At 37.0% G+C, this 25,401-nt stretch overlaps 2 protein-coding genes across 2 annotated transcripts in view; one reads left to right on the plus strand and one right to left on the minus strand.

Moving 5' to 3' along the window:
• LOC127633581 (forkhead box protein N2-like) overlaps positions 1-9,621 on the plus strand; it is a 35,375-nt gene extending 25,754 nt beyond the window's left edge. The window contains exons 3-6 of the mRNA XM_052112792.1: positions 379-503; positions 2,175-2,230; positions 2,573-2,641; positions 5,930-9,621. Of these exons, the coding sequence (XP_051968752.1) occupies positions 379-503; positions 2,175-2,230; positions 2,573-2,641; positions 5,930-6,288 (609 nt within the window). The 3' untranslated portion in view covers positions 6,289-9,621. The remainder of the gene's footprint in view (positions 1-378; positions 504-2,174; positions 2,231-2,572; positions 2,642-5,929) is intronic.
• Positions 9,622-12,134: 2,513 nt separating this feature from the next.
• On the minus strand, positions 12,135-23,113 carry LOC127633578 (follicle-stimulating hormone receptor-like). The gene is made up of 10 exons (XM_052112787.1): positions 22,929-23,113; positions 20,289-20,360; positions 19,653-19,727; positions 19,102-19,173; positions 18,760-18,834; positions 18,441-18,521; positions 16,151-16,219; positions 15,977-16,051; positions 13,541-13,726; positions 12,135-13,456 (listed from the first exon to the last, which is right to left on the minus strand). Exons 1-10 carry the CDS (start codon positions 23,111-23,113, stop codon positions 12,307-12,309), a joined length of 2,040 nt encoding a protein of 679 aa, XP_051968747.1. The 3' UTR covers positions 12,135-12,306.
• Positions 23,114-25,401: the final 2,288 nt, after the last annotated feature.

A 25,401-nucleotide genomic window follows, 5' to 3' on the forward strand; every position in this document is an offset into this window, starting at 1 on the left:
TGGAAATGTTTCCTCTTTCCTGTTTATGAACACAGCTAGTCAAGGTCATATTCCCCTGCAGGACCACACCTCAGACAAAGGGTGATGAGCACTCAATTCAAACACACACACAAATACCCTCATGCAAACAGAGTAGGTGCTCGGCACTGCCATTCTGCGTCCTTCCCATGGCGTCTTTATAGTTTTCTCCACTGATGATCATTTTGCAGCTATTATATGATGTGCTCATAAATGCACAGCCATGTAAGAGCCTTTACTATAGTGTGATGACAGACAGATGGCATGGCCCTGTGGTCATTTAACCTGAGCCTGGTCCTCACAGCACCATGCTGAGATCATGCTTGTTTCTTGCGATCAAACTCCTCCTCTTTCTTCTAGACCAATGGGAAAGGCTCTCTGTGGTGCGTTCATCCTGAGTTCCAGCCCATGCTAATGCAAGCCCTGAAGAAGCAGCACTTCCCGAAAGCACATGCCTTCGGCACCCCTCCTGCCTCCCCTTCCAGGTAATAAACCTGCCCTGATTATGTCTAATACGTGGGGATTTAATGCATAGAATTGTGGCTTATTCTGCCTTTTATGTCTGTATACTGCTAACTCATATTTCATGGTGACCACCCAATTAAATATTCAATGCAATGGTTTTTAATAAAAATTGTATTTAAAATTAAGGTTTTCACTGATGTTAGACTAATTCATTTGTTATGAAGTCTTATCTAATTCCCTGTATTGTTAAAAATGGGCACTACTGCATGGTTATTAGGGCTGGGAGATAGGACGATATAATCGACGATATCTGACAAATATCCCAATGCCGATATCGAAAGCTCATTGACATTGCGAAATGACAAAACCGTGCTGCTGGGAAGTTGGCAGACATATTAAATAGTAGCCCAGGGTTTAAAATTAGCACCTGCGAGTCAGGACCCGCCAAACGCGGGTTGTTTATTTAATGCGCAGTGGTGGTTACTTTTGCTTATCTATCCGCCACTGCGTTGGGTGACCTGCTAGACGTCTCTGAGTGATACATGACAAGACATGGCTGTTAGACTCAAAGACACATGCTTAAAGAAACACACTTTATGATATTTTTATGAACAGATGACAGAAAAGCCGTCGACGCGCATGTCAAATTCGCTGTTTCGTGGAAAACACGCATTTAAAGAGTTCTCACTCTTTATTTCAATTGTCTGAAAACTGTTTGCAAGAATAATGTTGTCTTTTAGAATGCTGCAAATGACCAAAGACATTCTCAGGAGGTGCTCAAAGTTATGTTAGCTTTATTTCCACAGAACAGTTTGAGCTTAACATGCAACGGGAACGCAACTCTGCTGGTTCACAAATCATAAAATAATACAAAAACACCTTGAACCTAAAATGTATTTATATTTCAGTCATCATTATTATTATTATGTTTACATTTATAATTTTCTTTAGATCATAATCAGAAATTTTCCATCAATCGAGAGGTGATTAAATAAAAATGTTTTTGACCACTTTGTTTAGTTTGAATTGCAATCTGAATTTAGAATTTGAAAGCAAAATCAATAAAGTAAAAATATTACATACATCCTCAGCAGTTGGGGCAGAGGGGTTGACTGAGTAATCTCATATCGCAACATATTTTCTTTTTAATTTCTTAAACATATTTTTTGCATATCGCCCAGCCCTAATGGTATTGTAATATGTGAAACATTAATTAACAAAAAAAAATAAATTCTATGTTACTGTTATATAAAATTACTCGAACTGTGATAAAAGATTTTGATCATACCACCTATAACCATATCTAATAGAGTGCAACAATCTGGTTGCAGAAGTAAAAATCCCATCCATTTTCTCCAGAGGTGAATTTATTTTTATCTATAATTAACAGAATTATTATTTTATTAACTTTTAAAGACAGACCTACCGTGAGCTCCAAGGTTGTTTATCTATGTTAATTGCTACTGTTGAAGCCATCAGTCCACATTACTTGAAGTTCATATTTTTTTATTTTGTTAAATAGTGGATCTTATAGTGAAGAACTACACTACCCATTAAACCTAAAGAGAAATGATCCAATAATAAGAGAATTGTGACTCCACAAAGCACACCAAATGAGCCCAGTAGTGACATCATCTGTTGCACTCTATAGGTGTGTCTTCTTATTTCTCTTTCTGTTTTCTTCTCTGTAGTGCCTCATCTCCTCCTCATCACCTCTTCACATCAGAGCAGGGCTGTGCCCTTAAAGGTTAGTAGATTTCATCAGTTCTGTTCAGAAACTCCATGACATGGTCACATTGTTTTCACACCACATACATCACATCTTGAAGCCTGTCACTCATCTCAACTTCTTTTGTTTCACTCACCTCTTACTTGTGCGTTCTACACTCTGCACAGAGATGCCATCTCTTTCCTGTATTTGGTAACCTTGACAACCAAGGCATTGATATTTTGAAATGAGAGCGAGAGAGACTGTTTCGCTCATGGGTGGAAGTGACTCATTAACTTAAACACACACACATACACACAAGCAAAGACGCACACAAGTAGTCAATACCTGTGTGCATTAAATGTGTCTTTCTCTTTACAGAATGTGATTTTGATGCTGCTACTGCCATGATGCTGTTAAAATCTGCCTCTGAGCAGAACATTGACTCATGTAAGAGACCATCATTATACACCCACTTCTCATATTTTGTCCTTCCCCTTTTATTCTTCCCCTCATTTTTTATCCATGTTACATCAGGTTTATTTATATTAATAAGACATTGAATATCTGCATATCCATCTACATAATGTCTCCATATCTGTTTACATAATCGTAGTATGAGGGATGTCACAGTCAGTGTTTGGTGTAATCCGATTACAAAGTTATTAGTTACTGTAATCTAATTACTGTCAAGTCAAAAAGTACACACACAGATTATTTACTGACCTTCAATTAATTTAATTACTTTTAAGGACTTTACTAGGGTTACACATTTCTAAAATGATATTGAAGTAGTATATATTAAAAATAGGTTTGGGAAACTACGCATTAATTTAATGGCACTAATGTTTTCCCCACTTTCTGTGGCTAATTGGCATATATACATTTTCAGGAGGTACACGCTCGACACATGACTGCACATCCTAACACAGAAAGTAATTGTGTGGAGCCGTGCGCATTTTGTTACACGTGATGCATGTCCCGGGAATTATAAACACAGGAGTGAATTTACTGTTCGGAGAAAGGAGACTTTGCGTGAAACAGGCATGCGAGTCCTCTGCTGTCTTCTGAACCATTTTCAAAAGCTGAACCGCGAAAGATAGACCCTGCATGCGCGTGTGATAGAGACTGAGTGAGAAGGACCTGAACATTCAGCGAGCTGCTGCCAGTTTACCTACTTGTAGAGACTGAATGGCAGCCAGAGAAAATAACCGTTTTGAGATATTAAACTTCAGTTAGTTAAACTTTGTTTAATAACTCTACATATAGTGTCTAATAATGCATTGGCAATATACACTTGAGTTTCTTTTACCAATACATTTTGATATGAAGTGAATCTGCCATTTGATACTATTATTATTATACACCCACATGTCCACTGGAAACCGCCAAAATTGTCCTATTCGCAAAAAAAAAAAAAAAACCTTGAACATTTGAACGGGTACATATTTATTTAATTGTATTAAAATAAATTATGGCTAACCGATTTCTTGAGAGTTCTTTGAAACCAAGTATGAAGTAAATACATTTATGATTTTTTGTAATGTAATTACATATCATGTATCATAATTGAATCACCATTAATCGTGAGTAATTACAGAAAATTTTGTGATTTAATTAGTTTAATTTATCGATTCCCAGCCATAATTTAAAAATAGAACTAATTTTCATGAACTGTACATGACAGCTGAAGGGTGTGTGCACCTAACAAGTCATTGTAAGGGAGGAACGTGTTACTAGGTATATGACTTGTGTGCGAGCATATATATACGAGGAAATAGACATTATTTAACATTTTTTAAGTGTTTACTTAAAAAGTAATTTAAAAAGTAAAGAAATGAGCTGTTCAGGTTGTAGTCCAAAAATTCACCATGGGTTCCCTCTAGATTTTCCTATGTAGCAGTTATTTGCACTTATTGTGCACTTATTGTAGCAGTTTTGGATTTCTTATTTAAAAAGTAAATTGAAGCCTCACATTACTTTAAGATACTTGAACGTTTTGTTCTACAACATATGTTACACACTTTCATATCTGAAATGTGAAGTTTTAAGTTGCTGTGTCTTTTTTAATAGTATGTTGCTTCAATACTAGGAATGTGCACAGTTACCGTTTTTAACATCCGGTTAACCGCTATGTTTTACGAATGGTTAATCAGTTTTTCATTTTGAGTCGGGATGCAGGAATAAAGAATGATCATTGCAATGGAATTTCCTCAACACTACTAAAAAGAGCAGCAAATAAAGTGCACAGTGAGATGTGAGCCCAAATAGCACAATACATAGACCTTCAAATGTAAAAATCTCACATTAAACAAAACAAATAAAATGGTCAAACTGTCATTGTCTGTGTATGCGCTCTGCTTCACATTTCCGTGAGGCAGTGAACGCAAGTATTGTCATGTGCGTGGAGTTACACTGCTGCAGTTAAATGGCCTCTTCGGGCTGCTTTGATATGTAAACGGTTTAAAATCAAATGGCATTGAACTTGTCTAAATATTGTATGAAAATATGCACTCCAGAGCAAAAGGGAAAAAAACACTCTCTTACCATTTATCGAGCGTTGAAACTGGAACCTGGAATCATGTTTAATTGTGTAAGTCACATGAAGTCCTCTTTGCAAGCTGAACTTAATCAGAAAGCAGCACAATGCAGTGCAACAAATATGATGATTTGTTACAAATTATTTGTTAATAAGTTATAAGTTCTTTTTGACTTCATTTGGTGTCTAAAAATGTGGTGCTCTTTCACAAGATGCTTAAAGAAAAAACGGAGATTCAGCGCAACTGTCAAAGACGTCTGTCCTCCGGGTGTTAACAGTAAATAGTAAAAAAGCACACGCACAGAAAATTATGTTTGTACAGCCCCAAACTCACCCTATACATGAAAAACTGACTCAAAACCCGACGGTTCGTCGGAACTTGTGAAGTTGAGGACCTCTATTGCTAGTGTAGAATAACCGAATTGTGGCCCGTCGAGCGGTTAAAGGAATGCCGATTATCCGTGCACATCCCTATTCAGTATGGCTTAAAATAACCTTTGAGATTTTAGTGTGTAATTTATGTTGTATATCGAAACGTCCAAGTATCTTAAAGTAATGTTTACCACAGACAATGTTTTATAAATCCAAAACTGCCATTATGAAAATCCAGAGGGAACTGATGGTGAATTAGTCTTCGGGGTTCGCATAGAAAGTGACGTGACACATTTCAATGACATAATCAGTAAAGTAATCAGAGAACACTTTTATAGAAGTTATCAGTCATTTGTAGAGGATTACTTTTTGAGTAAATTGGCCTAACATGGATCACAGTCAGTACTAATAGTGAAATTTCACAATTCTCAATTCTTCAATACTACAGCAAAAAAGGCTATTGAACAACCACCTTTTTTTAAATGATATTAATATCAATATTCATAAATTTAACATTCACTTAAGCAATGTTGCAACGATGTGCATTTGTCCATTCATGCACACAGCCGTATCACCGAGCGCACTCTTTACAGAGCACGCTTGTAAGTACGAGTGCGAGCCTTCCAAAGTAGCCACCTGTCAATCAAACAATATGAAGTTACTGAATTGAGTCAGTCCTTGGTACTACTGATACTGTTGAAAATATGGTATTGTTTTTATTTACATGTAAGTATCGTCTTGGTATAGAAGCTCTGGTATCCCTAGTCAATAAAAACAACTATTGATACTCATCAGTTATCACTCTGCTCATGATTTCTTTGTCACAGATGACCAAGAGGGTCCCATAGATCTGTCCAGAAGGGACTTGGTGGTTGTGAGTCGGGATCCAAAGCAGGATCACACCTACAGCAGCACCCCTGCCCCGCTCAGCCCTCACCAGATGACTCCTTCACAGCCAGTCAACTTCAGCCTGGGTTTGCACCATGAGCAGGAGAGAGGAGGTTGGGCCCGATGGCAGCGCAGCCAGCCGCAGGGCCCCTTTTCAGGGAAGAGGTACAGGAGAGATTCACGACCCGAGGTGGATGAGGAGCTAAAGGAGGCGGCTGGCTCGCTTCTACACCTTGCTGGTATTCGCACCAGTCTAGTCGCCTCAAGACGCAAGAGCAGGAAAATTAGTAGGAAATGAGACCATCTAACCCGGCACTGATTCTGTGACTTCATTCTGTGGCCTACCCAACCTCTCTCTTCTGGTTTGGTGTATCTTTCTTCTCGTTTGTCATTGTTGAGGTGCTTTCTTTCCTTTTGTTTTTAAACTGGGAATATGTCCTGTCCACTCGTCAAATATGGCAATAGGAGAGAAAAGCCATACTGACATGTTTTACTGTACAGAAAAGAACAGCCCACATCATCTGCGTTTATCAGGACGATAAGATCGTTAATCACTTAAAAAAAAAAAAAAAAAAAAAAAGACTGGAAAATGTGCATGCTTCCACCTCTAAATCAACACAAACTCATTTATAGAATGAATGAATGCATGGATTTTACAATCTCCCAGGACGTCTCGGGGTTCTTCATCATATGGGGGAAAAAAAAAGCTTAAAAAATGAAGAGAAATTTGAAAGTGCCATTGATTTTGGATCACAAGACTTTGGTTCATAATATGACAAAGAAAAACGCAATAATTAGTTGACCTAAAAATCTGTAGTTATTTTTATTTTTGTACTGCTGGTTTATATCCTGTGCAGTGGTGATGGCATGCCCCTGGGAGCCTTTTGCTACCGCAGTTATGATGTCAAACTCATGTGACTCCTCCCGTGAATCCTGATTGGACGTTTTGTATTCCCAACCTGGCCACTGTAACTATTCTGCTGTAGAAAAGCCTGGAGAACAGCTAGAAAGAAAAAGCTTTTTGTGGCATGCACATCCACCTCAGAGTTTTCTGCAGTGCTACTACTTATCTGCATAGTCAGGTGTTGTGCCATTCCATGCGCACTGACTTGATTAAGGGGATAGTTCACCCAAAAATGAAAATTCTGTTATCATTTACTCACCCACATGTTGTTCCAAAGCTATATGACTTTCTTTCTTTAGAATCACAATTCATTTAGAGGGATAGTTCAACCAAAAATTAAAATGCTCTCATGATTTACTGACATAACAGATGTGTATGACTTCTGCAGAACAGAAATTAAGATTTTTAAAATAATATTTCACCTCTGTAAGTTAGTCACTCACAATGGAAGTGAATGGGTGCCAAACTTTTGAAGCTCAAAAATCTGCATAAAAGTAATACAAATTACTCCAGTGGTCAAATCCATGTGTTCAGACACAAGATTAAAGGTGTGAGTTAGAACCAGATCAATGTTTAAATAATTTTGATCATAAATTCCCCTCTCTGCCCAGTAGTGGGCGATATGCAAGACTGTGGATCACCAAAAACAGAAGAAGAAAAATTAATGGGTGAAACTGAAGTGGAGACTGGCTGAGCAGGGAGGAGAATTTAAAGAAAGACTTAAATATTGATCCATTTCTCACCAAAACCTATCATATCAATTCATAAGACATTGATTTAACCACTGGAGTCATCTGGAGTTCTTTTATGTTGCACAAAATTTTGGCACCCATTCACTTGCATTGCATACAGAGCTGAGATATGTTTTGTGTTCAGCAGATGAAAGTCAGTCATACACATCTGGGATGGCATGAGGGTGAGTAAATTATGAGAGAATTTTCATTTTTGGGTGAACCATTCCCTTAAATAAGGCTTCAAAATTCACTATTCCTTTTTTTTTTTTTTTTTACATACCTTGAAAGTGAAAAGTGACTGAGGCTAACATTCTACCAAATGCACTCTGCTTTTGTTTTCCGTGGAAGAAAGTCATGCAGATTTGAAACAACATAAGTGCAAGTAAATGATTACAGTAAATGGGTGAGTACATAAAAGGCCTATCAATACAAGAACCTCTTTACCTCTACTGCAAGATATATGAACCCTGTTTTGTTGCCATAAGAATCACCTTCATCCAAATCAGGGCTGCGTTTCCCCAAAACTTTGTAAGCCTTAGTAGATCATAGAAACCATTGGCTCCAATGGTCTCTACAATCAACTTAAACTTGCAATGCTTTTGGGAAACGCAGCCCAGGCCATTGTCTTGTTGTTCTTGGTTCAACCTGTGTGGCAATTCTCCCCAGTATGTTGAGCTAAGTGGTACACCACTTCCCACTGCCGCTTTTACTTCTCCAGACCTCCAGAGAGTTCCCAGGGCTTGAGAGGAAACCAGAGACAATGAACTGCAAAAAAAAAAAAACACCTACAAGGAGAGAGAGAGAAAAAAAAACATTCTCCTTAAAAGATGCAGCTCGCAGAAAGTGATCGGAACAGAACTACAGCAAGTGAAGCTGGTGTGAGTGGAAATTAAATCTGAGTAACTTATCTCAAGTATCTTAAAAGTGATGGGAGAACCAACTGAATTTTACACTGAAAATAGAAGAATGTCTGGATGTGAACTAAAAACTGATACTTAGAACTCTCTGGACTCCCAGCCATGGGAGTCCCGCTCTGGGATTTCTTCCCTTTGAGATAGCCAAAATTGCTGCTCACAAAACTTGTCTGGCTGCGTGTACTCTGTGAACCTGAATCTTCAGTTTGATTGTGTTTTTAAGTTGAGGCTACATTATGATTTTAGATACCCAAGCATGTGAAATTGTGAAAAATAACTGCCATTTTCCCTTCACACTGGTATACTAGAACTTCCTGAGTTCTTTAAGTTGATCACCTTAAAACTGCCTATCCTCGTGAAGCTCTTTCCCTGTCACTTTAACCATGCCTGCCAATTCACAACCCCCTCCTCCCAGCTGTACATAGTGCTAAACAAGAATGCAAGTATTAATGCAGGGAGGGGGACCAAGCTGTAGTTTGAGAAATTGAGGCCAATTCTGAAAGCAGCTGCCTATTAATTATTATTGTTATTATTGTTAAGATATGGTCCACTAACTGAGTTGCCACTTCCCCATCAATTTTCTCTTGTTCGTGTGCCATGTATTTGTGGCAGACGGAACCTGATTTTTGATTTTGTAAGCTAACCGCTGTTAATACAATGTTTATAAAGTTTATTTTTGCCAAAGATATGCAATTCTTGCATTATATATGGTATTAAAGAATAAAAGAGTTCTTTCTTTTACTGATTTAGTGCTTGTTCTGTACTAAATCATCAAGATGTGTTTTTAATTGCATTACCAGGGTTTTCATTATTTGTGCTTTTGGTGGCTTACAGCGCCATCTGGTGGTGGACAGTGTTCATAGTGATAGATATTTACTTACAGAAAACCTGTTTTTACACTTTTTTTGACGACATATGTGGAAATTATTAATTATATTTATTTATAAATTAATATTAACAAATGAAAAAAAAATATGCTGTTTATTGTTAGTTTATGGTACCTAATGCTTTTCCTTATGTTTACAAATTGAACATTGTTTCAAAGTGTTGCCATGATTTAAAGCCCAAAATGGGTAACAACATAATTTATAAAACTGCTCCAACAATATTTAGTTTGAAATTTTTTAAATACCTCCTTTCTCTGGTTGAAATGTACAAAAACTATTATTTTTAAGAGTTACAAATCTATTTTGCACCCTATTTGTTTTACTTTTACTGTTACTATTACCAATTAACTATAGTATTACATTTTTATTATCATTATATTAAAAGAATGGTACTTTATGTAGAACTTAGGTCACCTCCAGGGCATAGGAGCAAAGTATGTGGGAACACAGGCATATTTAAAGTAATGCTTATCTCTTTAAAGTGGAAAAATTAACATGGAATGTTCTACAAGTTGTAATGAGTGCAACTCTCCTGCTCTCTGCCTTCTCTGTGTGTGGCTCTCTCGCTGTCCACTGTTCCCTTGACTTGCAGCATTGAACCCCTGGCCTTGATACACAAGCCATATCTTCATAAAAGATTCTTTTTGGTCTTCCTCAGCCCATGTGAGGTTTGAGTTCAGGGTGCTGTGTAGCACAGCTGCTGTAACTGCCTCACACAAGACCCACTCCCACCCTTTCCCTCAAATGTGTGAGAGGCAAACATCACTGCCTAAAAAACTTCAGCAGAACAACAGCTCTCTATCTCAGTGCTTAAACATTATAGCAGGTGCAAAGATAAGGACAGAATGAAGAGAACAAGCAGTAAATGGAGACGTGCTTTAAACTTGTGCTCAAGTTTGCATATCCCTTGCAGAATCTGTAAGAAGTATAAAATTAAAAAAAGTACTTTTTTTATTAAGTACTGCCCTGAAGAAGCTACATAAATATACAATTATATTCCACAATACAATCTAAGGATTAATGCACAGCCATCACAAACAGTCATTGATGCTCAAGGAAGCAACACGATATTAAAAGGGATGCAAACTTTTGAACAGGATCATTTGTTTTAATTAAGTTATTATGTCTTGTGCCATAAATGTAATGTCAAATGTCAAATAGCTTAATTTGGGCAGTACAAAACAACTCTTAAAAAAATAAATAAACATGTTGCAGATTCTGCAAAGGGTATGTACATTTATATGAGCAAGATATACTGTAGAATTAATTAGATGAACCATAATTCCATTCTGGTTAACACTCTCTTGTGTGTTCTCCAAAAGTCTCTTGACCTCTCTCATACTGTGGTTGGCCAGCAAGGTTATTGTGACCTTGAACAGACCATTCCACTGCTAAAGGCCTGAAATATTTGTGATAAGAGGGGGCGATGGCAAGGGCTATAAATGTCTTCTCAGTTTAAAGATGCATGAGAACTTCAAAAATGCAATAGACAATCCCCTATTTTTTTTTTTTTTTAATACTGTTTGACCAGACTTTTGATATTGAACCTGATTTTGACACTGAAAAAAACAAACAAACAAAAAACACATCTACAAACTAGTCCCACATGGTTAAGCTCATTGAAAATAAGAAATGAATGCCTTATTCAGTGTGTTGTCCCTCTGCAACTAGATACTGTGTTTATTAATCAGTTAAAATGCATTTGTTTCAAGCTTTGGGATAGTTCACCCACAAGTGAAAATCTCATTTAGTCACCCTCATGTTGTTCCAAACCTCTATTACTATCTTTTTTCTATGGAACACAAAGACCCAGTTTACACCTGGTATTAAGATGCGGCTCGCGTGATCCAATAATGTGGTGAGGTGAGATACCTGGCGGCTTAAATGCGTCTGCTGTGACCACTTGTGTTCAGATTTCAAGGAGAGGGTCTCTGGTTTCATAACGACATGCATCAATCATGTCAACGTTCTACACCATGATAATTAACTTCAAAACAAAGTAATAAAAAACAAAGAAAGCATGAATAAAAACGTTATTTCCATTAGTCAAGTGGTTTACCTGTATTAAAGGAGCTTCAACTGTGTGTGCTTCTCATTGAAGAAGATCAGTAAAGTTCTTGTGTATGCATCAACTTTTTAAAATTTTCAGATAGGATCGTCATTTCCTTTTAAATCTGCCTCATAGTCTGAAAAATGTAAACTCTTGTTGAAGCACAGTGGTTGATTGACAGGTGAGGGGTGGTGCTTCGCAACTGTCTAGGCCACATTCAGGACGGATTAGCATTTACACCACAAAAGCAATGTGGTCAAATATGTTTTTGATTACCTACATATGAAGATTTTGTGATCTTATCACAAAACATTTTGCACCTCATATTTAATGCTGACAACATGTGATCAGTAAAAAAATTTGCATTTACTTAGTCTATCATTCTATCTAACATCTTTTGTGTTCCATGAAATATAGTTATGTTGCTTTTGAACAATTTGAGGGTGAGTAAATGAAGATTACATTTCCATTTTTGTTTTAATTTGACATAAAACTTTTTAAAGTTTATTGGAGGGAGACAAAGACACTTCAGAAGGCATCTCATGTGTATTAATTCATTTGACAAAAGGTAGTGCTACATGCTTTTGAAAGAGCTACATTATTCAGAATAATAAAGAGAGTCATCACCTAATCTCATTCCTGTACACGAATGCATGCAGGACATGTCAAAAATGTCATTCAAGCAGTGTCTTGTCTATGGTGTAATCTTTTAGGAGAGATCAAGCACTAGTTCACAACATTATTTCAGCAATCTGTGTCCACAGAAGGATTTCACTGTATTCCTTATTTTTCCACATTTTGCCTGCTGGGCCAAGCAGCAAATAACTTCAACTTGTCACACCTGAATTCTGGGACAGTGCACATTTTTCCAAGTGCACCAGGGAGTACAGTGTACCATCACTAGTCTTTGGTGAAGGCAACATAGCTCCATTTTGCCCCGAAGAGATCTCTGTGCGGTAAATTTGGGCACGAGTTTTAAAGCAGCCAAAACGGCTTGTTAGAATGAAGAAATCCCTCTTGAATGTTTTGGTGAAGAATGCATAGAGAAATGGGTTCGAGCAGGAATTTATGGGGTAAAAGAACACCAGTAAGAATTTTGCGTAAGAGACTGTGATAAGTGGTTGTTTTAAGGCTGCAGAAATGGCGAAGAAAGAGATGGGCGCCATGCACAGGAAGTCGGTAAAGATAAGCACGGCCATACGTTTGGCTATGCGCATGTCCGCATTGGCAGGAACAAAGGCGGGATTGTGGACGGTCAGGTAAATGCGCATGTAACAGACGCAAACAACCAGAAAAGCTGCTACATTGAGGAAGAGCAACAGCACCACATAACCCTGTGAGAGTGCTGTTTCTACATCCATGGGCAGGCAGATGCTGGTCTTTCTGTAGCTACTCACTCCCAACATGGGCATCAGAGCAGTCAGCAGGGCGAAAAGCCAGCCCACAGCCATAACTGCGCAGGCGTGGCGCAGACGCAGCTTGCGTTCCAGCTGCATTGCGTAAGTGATAGTATACCAGCGCTCAAGGGTGAGGGCAGTTAGAGTGTAGACGGATAGTTCGCTGGAGAAAACCGTGAAGAAGCCTGCTGCACGGCACCCTGCCCCTGTCTGCCATTCGATACCATAGTTGTAGTAGAGCGACTGGGTGTGGATGTCCTTGGCAGCGATGATCAACAGGTAAATGCCCATGCAGAAGTCTGCGAAAGCCAGGTGACACATTAGAAACCTGGGAACAGTCAGTTTGTAGTGGCTTGTGAGGAGCACCAGGAGAACAGCAGAATTGCCCACGATGGCCAGCACACTGATGAACCAGATAAGAACTCGTAGGAAAGTAAAGCCCATGATATCCTCACAGGGGTTGAATGCATCTGGTTTGGGGTAGCAGGTCACTTCTATCACATCTTTACAGTAGTCTTGGTAAAAATATGGCTCCAGGTGGAGGGCACCAGGATCGTTACATATTTGATGCTTTTCAGACCTGTGTGAACACAAAAATTATGTTTGACTGTGCAGCAACTTCTCAGCTTACTTGGTTTGGAACATTAACCTGTGTGTAACTGACTTGTTCCTCTTGAAGTTTTTAAAGGCACAGCAGTGGCTGGGGTAGGTCAGGTTGGCCTGGGTGAGTTCAGCAAACAGTGCCAGGCTGGGAAGTGTCTTGAGAGAGTAGACAGAGATGGCTGTCAGGAGCTTGAGGGTCCTCAACATGCTTTCCGGCAGGATGTGGACTGCAGTACGTGAGATATCCCTGTAATGACAACAGCATTCCAATGTCATACAAAATGCTGGATCCCTTACAAAAATCTAGAGTTCTGGCAAACATGCTACAAATTTGCCACTCATTATTTTCACATTAAAATGAGCTTTGTGCCATTGTTGCCACAGGTTTGCAGAAGGTTCACCACTACCAGTGGTGCAAGAGATGCAAACTACTGTAGCAAATTATTTTGTTTGCTGCCAGTTTATCACATATTAATGGCCACTTTGTTGCAAATAAAACATTTTTTCAAGGAATTTTTTGTGCTTAGCAAAACTTTTTGAATTGTCAGAGAAGACAAGAATGGTCACTTAAAAATGTGATGCTTGTTTATTTGCAGTGTACATGAAATGGTTGCAAAATTAAAGACCCCATGAAATATTTTTCTTTAGACTTTACACTATATCAACAGTATATACAGTATATCCACATTTTCCTACGTCCCGTGATGCTTAGTGAGAAATGTGGGCGTTATTTTGAGGAGAGCTTGTATGATTTCATGTGGACATACATCAATCACTATATCAGTGTGTTACTGAATGATAATAAACTACAAAAAATTCATTAAAACAAAGAAAGCGCGAACAAAACCGGCATGCTGTTTCTCCCAGATGCTGTTGAGATTTAACCTAAGCACAAACGCAACATTTCGAGCAAAATTAAAGTTGTTTTAGTGGAGTACTTGTGTTAGTTCAGCTTCAGATGTGTGTGCTTGTCGTCTTGTCACCCTGCATGTTTAAATAGACAGACACACTGAAGAAGAGCTGTAAAGTTCTTGTCCTTGTGTATGTAATCGCTTTTTCAAGTTTTCCGATCGGATAATTATTTCCTTTTAAATCGGCACGTAAGTTTAAACTTTTGTCCGGTGGGTGATTGACTAGTGAGAGTTGTTGCTTTGCCGCTGTCCGGCACGCATCAGCAGTGTGTTTTAAACCTCAAATGTGATGTGGTTTTTCACTACCTCAATGTGTTTTTTGTGATCCCATCACAAAACAATTTGCACCATGCTTACGTCACTTTAGTTTCCCCATTATAACCCCCAGGAAAAAGGTGGACGGTAGCAAAGCTGTATTAAATCATTAAATCTTCCTAAAAATAAAAGGTCCCACTAACATTGTTTGAGCCTCAGATGAGCTCAAATATCAGAGGTTGCATGCATTTAAAACTGTGCTTTAAAACGTGATAAAAAACAATCAACATTTTTGTCCTTTCGGCTTTACGTAGATCAACACACTGTGTAAAATTGACAGATTTATAGCTTATTTTTTATTCATCTGGTGTATAATGTTAGTTTAGAAGATGGCAGGCTGTAAATAGGCTAAAATAAGTGCTTATTAGAAAAGACTGCTAGACTTATCAAAATTTGCAAGGTTCATTGTGTCTTAAATTTGCAAATTCCTTGAGCACATCTGTATACATTACTCTTTGTTTTCAGGATATTTGATACTTACTGTATCAGGATTTTGTATCAGAAATTAACAGAGTTTCATTTTGACCATAGATGCTATAACGAAACCATTATGCGAGCAAAAAGCAAAAATTTACATCCATTCAAAAGTAGCCAAGTATTCTGACAAAATAAGAATCATGCAACAAATAAATCAAAAATAATTAATCATTTAGAAGATGTTACTAGAGACATTTTTTTTCAACAGCATGAAATACACTTTGCTCAGTCTGCTGCATGTTCTAATATATATATTGATTCGTCACATAGCATGCACTACTCAAATGATTGGCTTGAATAAAAATATTTCTGAAGCTGATTCCCCATTAATCAAATATGGCAGCATCCAGGTTGCATATTTCTGGGGCCAGCCGAGCAACTGCTATTGAAATGAGTAACGACTAGCTTACTTGGAGAGTAGCAAGCCGAGAAACTACCATTGAGATGAATGGGAATGCTAATGGATAGCTTTCTCCAGGTATTTCAGACCTCCTTGGAAATGTCTTTGCATTTCTTTGGTCTAGAAGGCTGCTAGTAAATACATTTACACACAAATATTAGTTACACAAAATAGTACTGTCAAACACCCCGTTGAGAAATGCCCCATTAAAATGTTTAACAACACTCTCTAAAGAACTGAGTTAATAGTGCACAAAAAAGGTTACTGTGATTAGTATGAGTGAAACAGGCATTGCTGTGAGAGCTTGTCCTGAATTAAAGGACATGGAGTGGGTGTGTTGTGCTCCAGCTGGTAAGTTGTATTGTTGTTGAAAGTCAGAGTTGTTCATGCTTACAGAACGATGGGGCCTTCGGCTCCTATAAAGGCGTAACTGTGGATATGACTCAGCTGCTGGTTTCCCATGAGAAATCTGTGAGAGAAAAAGGGGAGGAAGAGAGAGATTAGAGGTTTTATGAGAGATTAATAATGTATAAAGGAGATAATATATCAAAGATGTAATTGAACTTACAGCTTTTCAATTTTGGTGCCATTAAATGCATAGCTGTCTATCTCACGTATACCATTCTTTGTCAGTCTCCTGTGAGAATACACTGTTAGACTGGGTAATGGAAAATCTATTTAACGTTGTAAAAAATACTTTATATATACAACACTAACCCAAAGGGTGCTTCTTCAACCACACACTTTTATGTTCCAGGGGTTGATTTTTATTAGATTCCATTTGTTTTCTTTTTGTACTATTCTTTTTGTCACATTAAGGCATTTACCATGCCTTCATAATTTATTTGTGCTTCTTTTCAAATGCCTTTAATATATACTGTGTATTTTTTATTGTTTTACCCTGGTTCCAGACAGTCAGTCTCAAAATATGGAAATCCACAATAAAAATATTACTTCGATTTTTAAATATAGGGTAACAAAGAATGAAATAAACCATTTTAAAATGTAAATTTGAAAATTATTTTAAACTTTTTTAATTGACTCAATTGTAGTTTAATTTCCACCTCAACAAACAAATGCTTTGTCCCGGCAGCTCTGGGATGCTGCTAATACAGAGAAGAACAAGGCAACAGATTCTGCAATTTTATTAAAAAATGTCCTTAAAATGTAATTTCAGCCTGAATTTTTATCAAACAAAGTACATGTGGTGGAAATTACCTGTGTTGGTTCCGAAAAAAATATGGTAAAAAGAAATTCTCCTGTGATGCCTGTATATCCACTGTTGGACAAATGTATTTATTTTAATCAGCAGGAGTGTGAAAAGCGTGTTTTAAGGGAGTCAGCAGGGTCAAACCTGCCCATAGTTTAAGAAACACTCTTAAACTGAGTAACTCTTAAACTAAAAGTCTTCTGTCACCATGACAAATTCCTTAAAATTAAGCTCATTCTGATTCTGATTAAAGGAGTCATGAACTGAGAAATAAAAATTCCCTTGATATTTTGACATATAAGAGGTCATTGTACTATAAAAACATCCTGTACGTTTCAGAACTCAAAACTTTCTTGTTAGTCTAAAAACATCTTATATTTAAGCCAATCTGCCAAAACGACAGGATGTGCTACGTAATAGTGTGGCTAAACACCGCCTCCGCAGAAGAAGATCAACGCCTGCTTCTACATCACTGCCTGTTTAGCCCCGCCCACCGATTCACGCATGTAGTAGGTAAATAACGACAGAGTCAAACGTAAGTCTACGCAGAAACCAAACGATAAAGATGGTTCCGAAGACTACAAGACGCTGTGCATTGCCAAGTTGTGTAAAAAACACAGTCTTTGCATTGCCTTCCTTCTGATCCCAACATTAGGAAAGAGTGGATGAACTTTATTTTTAGACAGAACTTGGTCCTTTGTTCACTTCATTTTACCGCGGATTCGTTTACAAACAATCGAAGCAGGATTTTCAGAAAGATTGAAACAAAAAGACGATGCTGTGCCGACTATATTGGATCTGACAGTAATCCGTCAAACAGGACAGAAAATAGCCTATTACTTCTAAATGATGATGTATTATTATGTAAAAATCTTGATAACATTATAAGTGGACCTCAGAGAACAGAACAAAATAAAAAAGGCAGTTTATGACCCCTTTAAATGGATAGTTCACCCAAAAATGAAAATGATCTTATTTACTCGACCTCATGCCATCCCAGATATGTATGACTTTCTTTCCTGTGCAGACCATAAATTAAGATTTTTTAAGAATATCTCAGCTCTGTAGGTTCATACAATGAAAGTGAATGTGTCTAAAAATGTGAAGCTCCAAAAGGCATTTAAAGGCAACATAAAATAAATCCATAAGACTCAGAACAGCTCCTTTTTCACTATAAATCAGCAGTCTCTTTGGCGATCATGAATTCATGTTTTATTATGCTTCTTCGCACCATCTAGAGCTCTGTGCATGCGTCAAGCATTAGGAAGTGTAATCAAGACTGAAATCAAGCCTAGAGACTGCAATGGCTAGATGTAAACGTTACATTTTACTCTGTTCTCACCCAAAACCGATTGGATTAAACCACTGGAGTCCTATGTATTACTTCTATGCTGCCTTTATGTGCTTTATGGAGCTTAACAATTTTGTTCATCATTCACGTGCATTGTATGGACCTACAGAGCTGAGATATTCATCTAAAAACCTGTGCTTGTGTTCTGCTGAAGAAAGAAAGTCATGCACATCTTGGATGGCATTAGGGTGTGTAAATGGTGATTTTTGGGTGAACTATCCCTTTAAATTTAAGTACAGCAGAATTCACAATGGTAAAAACATACAAACAAAAACTATAGATGTACTGTATACTTACAGTTCAGTTATGGTGGCACTGGTCAATCCGAGGAAAGCATTACTAGGAATTCTCTCTATGTGCATGTTATCCTGTAGATCACTATAATTATGTGATATGAAGAAATCAAAAATCAAAAATGTAAATGGTTAAATGTAACATTTTATAGTTGAACTTGGATCAGACAAAACTGAACATACTGTAGATCAGTTGTACAAAGTAGTGCACCTTTTTGTGACTTAATTTTTACAGAATATAAGTTTTGTTATGTATATGAGCAAGTACCAGAGTGAAAAGATTTACTCAAACCCCAAGTGATAAAGCATGCATAAAGACTTACAACAGAAATTCAAGAACAGCAGAGTTGATCTTTGAGAAATCAGGTAAGATTTTAAGACCAGTGTTTGATATAGTCCTAAAGGAACACACGCATACAGGGAGACAAGATTAATGAATGTAATATGTCAAGGAGACATTTGTATTTTGTCTTTGTATCTGAAGACTTTGTTTCGGTCATTCTGCTTTTACTGAGGTCTTTCAGGACTCTTAGAATAATTAAATGGTAGGCTACAACTCATGTGGGATTATACTCCCTTTGGCTTGCTTTAGCAGAGCATGAGATCAGAATGATTCAGAGTTATATTTGACAAGAGCAATGAAGACAAGGCAGAAAAGAACTCACAGATACCGTAGCTTTGGAAGTCTCCAGAAGGCATCTTTGTGAATGACAAGATTTTTTGATTTTGTAATAGTTCTGGTCAAACAAACAAACAATTATCTGTGATTTTTTTTTTTATACAACAGTTAGTTCTGGTTATCTAATTTGATTGGTCCAAGAGTGCTGATATTTCTTGTAACTGCACAGAAATGTGTCAGTGAATGTAACATGCAAGAGCTGATCCAGCTTTGACGTATTTCTGAACTATTTTCATTTACGGAGCAAAGATTAGCAAAATAACTGGCCATGTTGTGTCTAAAATGCAAGCTATGAATATTAACTCCTTGTTTATAGAACTTGCAATCATACTGTTATTACAGAATCTGTCAGCACGGCTGTGAATACCTGGGTTGTGCAATATTGCTTAATTGAACTTTTTGCATCAGAACTTACTCGTATGACTTGAATTTCTAGATAACAATTTTTTAATATGCCATTTGTTTATGCTAAAATAAAATTTGCATGTGATTTGCGTACAGAAATAAAAATATCCTCTGTTAAGTGCTACAACTTACATTTCCTGAAGCTCTGTAAGGTTGGAGAAGGCAAAGGATTCAATTCGCTCAAGGGCACCATTCTCCGACACCACTCTAAGGAGAAGAAAGAATAATAATTACATAACAGCATATATTATTATGAGCAGTTTATATTTCGAATGTTTTAAACTTTAGAAAGCTGTTTGAGTATAGTACAATTAATTTGAAAACAAAATTGTAATTAGCATACTAAATTTGTCCATAAGTGCATACTTTATGTTCTGACATAAATAGAATCAAATCACTATACTATTCACATTTTTATCTCAGAAGACTCTCACAATAATAGACAACAAATGTCAATTTCTCTCTCTTGGGTTTTGCAGTATTTCCTGTGATACATTTTTTTGTTTTGGGTTACTGTTAAACATCATGTTCCATATCAAAGCCTAAATATATTCAATCAAGACTAAATAGAATTTGTTTACATGAGGTTTTGCATTAACCAAAGCTAAGCAAAAAGTCTATCATGACACAAGAGGTTGTGAGCATAACAGCACTCAGCACTTAGGGGACAGCACTCAGGTTTTGCAATCTCCATGTGGATCCTTCCTGAATATACACATTCACATTTTAATAGTAAACAGCTTTGTGACCTTCATAATTGGCACTCACATTCTCTTCAGCTCATGTAGTTCAGAGAGGGCTGCTCGTCGCAACACGTTGATCTGAGTCAGTTTGATCTCCCTGCTCAAAATTAGATTGAAGACATGTGATTTACCATTACATTTGTTAATGTTGTGCAGTAAAGTAAATATCACAGCCAATTCAGAAGAGGTTGGAATCATGAACAATCACACAAAATGTAAATTCTGGCATAGCTATTTCAGATATGGGTGCTTTTATCTATTTTTGATTTTGCTATCTTCAGATCGGCAATGTTTAATCATTAATTTGAGTTCCACAGTTGTGACACCAAGCAGAAACACACTAGCTGAAATTCAGGGTAGCACAGCGTGTGCTCTGAAAACTCATCAAGTGTCTTTGTGAATTTACACACTTATTTCCTTTTAGTTTAATATGGGAATCTAATGCAGTCTCATGAATGTTAGAGTGAACAGAATGAGACATCATTATGATAAAAACTAAAGCTTTCATGATTTGGTGTCCTATTATCAAAAATGGAAATGCAATTACCAGTATTTACAGGCAGCATTAAATTATCTGTTTACTGTCTAGCTTCTTGTGGAATTGTCATTGAACACTGCCATTAGCGTCCGTGGATATTCATTCCTGTAATCCCTCGCAAACGCAGACATTTTCTCTGTACACAAAACACGCTGGACATAAGCGTGGACAGAAATGGGGCATTGGTACAAGAGATACACTATTAAAGACAATCAAAATCGGTTAGTTTGCTATCTCTTTTTTATATAGTTTGATTGACGTTTTTGAGTGCTGTTAGATAAATTAGTAAATCTTTTTATTATTTGTCCTTGACGCTCACCCTTCCCTTTCCTGTAACATACTGTATATGATAACTACCTCTCTCATCCTCTCTCTTTCTTTCTCTCTTCCTAAATATCTTTGCATTCACTCCACTATTCTCTCTCTTTCCATCTCTTCTTCTCTCTTATAAGGTAGTAGGGATACAAGAAGGAAGTATCCTGCTGTAATGAAATGAGTTGAAGTTATGGGGACCAATGAGGGGGTTGAAATTGTTGTACATTAATTAAATGTAAAAAAAATGTTGCCAATGTTTAAGTTTTGCCCACTGGGATTCAACTTATGTGATGAGTTTTGAAGTCTAAATTAGAAAAGGAGTTGCTTATGGGTTTACTCTACAATATGAGAAGTACAGTAAACCCATAAGCAAATTAACTCCGTTTCTAATTTAGACTTCAAAACTCATCGCACACAAAGGCAAGCAATATTTCAAAGAAAAGTTATGCTAAGACACACAAGCAGTAAAGCTCTTGCTGCTCCTTTCAGAATGGAAGAGTACAAAGTAGCAAAACTGTGTAAAGTGTAGACAGGCATACTGAGGCTCAGAATGAAGCGGCCCAGTCTGGGTGAGACAGCAGAGCAAGATTCACCTAGGCATCTTATCCGAACTGACTGGCAGCTGGCTCCAAACAGAAATACAATCAAAGATTAACGTGCTTGAGAAGCAAAGGGATTCTTACGGTTACCTCTCTCTCTTGCTCTCGCTCTCGCTCTCTCTCTCAAATGCGCTGACTAAAAATAATGCATGACTTCATGCAATACAAGAAAAACATTTGATATCAAAACACTCCCCCATGTTAGGCTTGAGAGTTTGTCTGAGGAACGATAGCCTTGAGATTATGGTAACACAACAGAAATATTTATTCCTTGACAATCACATTTTGCTACTCCAAAACTACAATAACAAGCTCTGAAAAATAACAATGTCATTGAAAATGCTGTAATAAATTTTACTCATTGTATTTTACATACACATTACATTTCCCCAAACAACTTGACAAGCTTCAAAATATTGGTATTCCAGGGTCATTTGATGTACGTTACCTGAAATTCTGTCTACATTGTTTAAATTGTATGCACTTTTTGTATTGTGTGGAGTGTTGGGTAAATTAAACAATAATTTAATCCACAAAAAAGGACTTAAAGTTGTATCCAAATCTATTTTATTTTATCAGACTGCTTTACTGATTACTTCTGATAACAAAGTAATCACATTACTAATTACTTTAATTTAAAAGTAATTTAACAAAAGTTTTTTTGTTTTTCCATTTAACAAATTCAAATGGCCTAATTGTTCATTGATTTGTTAGAGGGCGTATTCCCTTAAAATGTTACAGAAGCACAAACCTATATTACATAATGTATGTAATAAATTACATTAAACATAATGTATTTTTAAATGTATTCTACATAAATAATATAATTTTAGAAATATCTGTAACGCAAGTAATGTACTTAAAAGTAAATTAACTAATTAACTTAATTTAGTAACTATATTTAAGTTAATTTAAGTCAGTGACAGTAATTGGATTACATGAATTTAAAATGTAATGTGTTACACTACTTTCTGATTTAAAAGAAATGAGATTACAGTAACTAATAACTTTGCAATTGTATTGCACCCAATGTGGACGAATCTGTCCCCAGAAGTGCAATACATCTGACAAGAGCAGGTGTGGAAAAACAATAATTGATTTTATTCTAAAAGGTTTTCTTTAAGGTTTAGGTTGGGTTATTCTGTAGTATTTATAATTAACTTTATCTTAAACAACAGAAGTCTATTTACAGTGTATTTGTATTTATACTCACACAAATGTGGTATTTGTTGGAATGTTTCTTGACATCTCATGAATCCTGTTGCCCAGACACAAGAAAAAGCGAGTGGTACAATTGAATGAGCAGAAATGAGATCCAGCACATATGCCATCTGTGTGTGGCTTGGACCAGCAAAGGCAACAGCACAGCATCATCAACAAGATCATCCTCGTTATCATCTTCTCTTCTAATCAAACAGATGACCAGATATCCAGTCTCTCCTCTTAGGTGGAAGATTTTTAAACAGTGTTTGTGAATTTAGAAGCACACAAAAACTCTGGCTGGGGCCCTAGTTTAGCGTTCCAAAGCAGCACTCCATAGCAGTGCTTCTGGGCTCCGATGATGCTCAGGTAAGGCCTGGGCAAGGCTTGGATCTGTAGGTCTGTTTGAATAGTACCTTCTGGTTGTACTGGTGTGTTCTTGTGAAGCACGGAGGCTGATCCTCTTCCTAAGAGGCGTGCTGGTTCAGAAGCTCTACAGAGCCAAGTGAGACCTTGAGAGAGAGGTCCACTGATAACAAACACATTTTTTTGTTCATTCCACCCCTCGAATCCTTTTTTCTCTCCTCCTCTCATCCTTTTCTACAGGGAATGAAACACTGCATGTGGTCCTCCCTATCCTTTTTAAACTCAGAACGTCCCAGGAAGGCTACATACAAACAGTCTTCCTGTAACAATGTTCATGGAGAAGTTACTATTGTCACTGTTTTTTTGGAAATGTGGTGTGAAATGCGTGGTAAACGGATCTATTTTTCTTTTCACATTTGTGCTCTTGTAAAAAAAGATTTAGTCCCAGTTTTTAGGGGAAGGCATTACAGGGAGTGACTGATGTTACTTGGCATGTGAGTGTTGGTCTCACTCAGCAGCTTGTGAAGGGAATGACCTGAGCTGTTTAGTCTTAAAAACTTTGTTTGAGTCTAACATGCATAAGTATGATAGTAATGAACTGTGTGTTCTTTCTCTACACTACCCCAGAAGCTGGCATCATACACACACATTAGCCCTCACGCACAACTAATTTCTATGAATTGAACATATCTCAAATTTTTTATGTGTAAGTTGTTGAACACAATTAGAAAAATAAATAATTAAATACGGTAAGCCTTTATAGCTATTCAATCAAATGCTATTTGAAAGTGTACAATAGGAGCACACCTTTTGCTAGCAAACTCATTGAAAAAAAGCTGCTCTAGTGGGGGAAAAAAAATCAATGTTGAGTTTTAATTGCTGCTCCTACTCTTACTGCTACTGTGTATCCTACTGTTAAAATGTGCTGGAAGAACTATGATTGCAATGCAGCCATGCCAGAGAGCTGGTCAAATGTGGGCTTTGTAAACCGGTTTGAATAAATGGATAACCTTGAACAGTGGTTAAAGGGTTGAAAAGTATTTTACTCCATGTTAATTCTAAAACTCTGTTTCAAAACAACAAATGAATACTGGATTTTTATGAGTATGGCTTCCTTTTAGCCCCAGATAACTGATGACTATGAACTTTTAATTTAAGATGTGATTTCCATAAAACAACTGGCATTTCAGATGCTTTTTTTAAACACAATTATTCTGTAATGCTAGAATAATTGAAAATTACTGTAAACCAACAGGAAAATGTAGGTCAGTTCTAATTTCATTTCAACAGAGTCCCAAAAGCACAAGAAAAAAGGGAGCGAGGGAGATATAGAGATTGAGACTGTGTCACTGCCTCTCTTTGAAATACGCAATTAAGCACTCACAGCAGCATCCTTATTTTACCTTGATGATAAGGACAACAAATGTGCTAAAAATAGCTGGTTGGGTAAGGTAATCAGAAACTGCTCCTGTCTTATCAACCGTAGATGAATACATAGCAAAAGGAAAAAAGAGAGCTACTGTAAGCACAAATGCAACTTGTTTTTTCACACAGAGAACAAATGTATTATTTATTATTATTTATAATAAATAAATAAATGATACATTTTCTAAATTTTCATGGACTTGACAATAAGATACCTCATGCTAAACTTTGCATGTGATTAAGCATATAATTTGCATTATAATTTAAAAACAGAACATTCTCTCATCATTTACTCACCCTCATGCCATCCCAGATGTATATGACTTTCTTTCATCTGCTGAACACAAAACCTAACCCTAACACAAAATAAAGATTTTTAGAAGAATATCTCAGCTCTATAGGTTCATACAACGCAAGTGTTTGGGTGACAAAATTTTGAAGCTCCAAAATCCACATCAGGGCTGCTCCAGATGACTCTTGTGGTTAAATTCTTCTGATGCGATATGATAGGTGTGGGTGAGAAACAGATATGCAATATTTAAGCCCTTTTTCCTTCTTCTGTTTTTGGTGAATCACATTCTTCATGCATTCCACCCCCACTGGGCAGGGAGAAGAATTTATCTCACCCACACATATCATATCATGTCTGAACACATTGATTTAACCACTGGAGTCGCATGGATTACTTTTATGCT

The sequence above is a fragment of the Xyrauchen texanus genome, chromosome 40 (assembly GCF_025860055.1).
Source record: "Xyrauchen texanus isolate HMW12.3.18 chromosome 40, RBS_HiC_50CHRs, whole genome shotgun sequence".
In the NCBI taxonomy this organism is placed as follows: domain Eukaryota; kingdom Metazoa; phylum Chordata; class Actinopteri; order Cypriniformes; family Catostomidae; genus Xyrauchen; species Xyrauchen texanus.

What these genes read in the sequence shown, in the direction of transcription:
- LOC127633578 (XM_052112787.1), bottom strand. Translation starts at nt 23,113, where the DNA reads ATGATAACGAGGATGATCTTGTTGATGATGCTGTGCTGTTGCCTTTGC. An exon ending in CCAACAAATACCACATTTGT is followed by an intron (nt 20,361 to 22,928) that starts GTGAGTATAAAT and finishes AATTTTGAGCAG; the next exon opens with GGAGATCAAACTGACTCAGA. An exon ending in GGCACCAAAATTGAAAAGCT is followed by an intron (nt 16,052 to 16,150) that starts GTAAGTTCAATT and finishes TTTCTCTCACAG; the next exon opens with ATTTCTCATGGGAAACCAGC.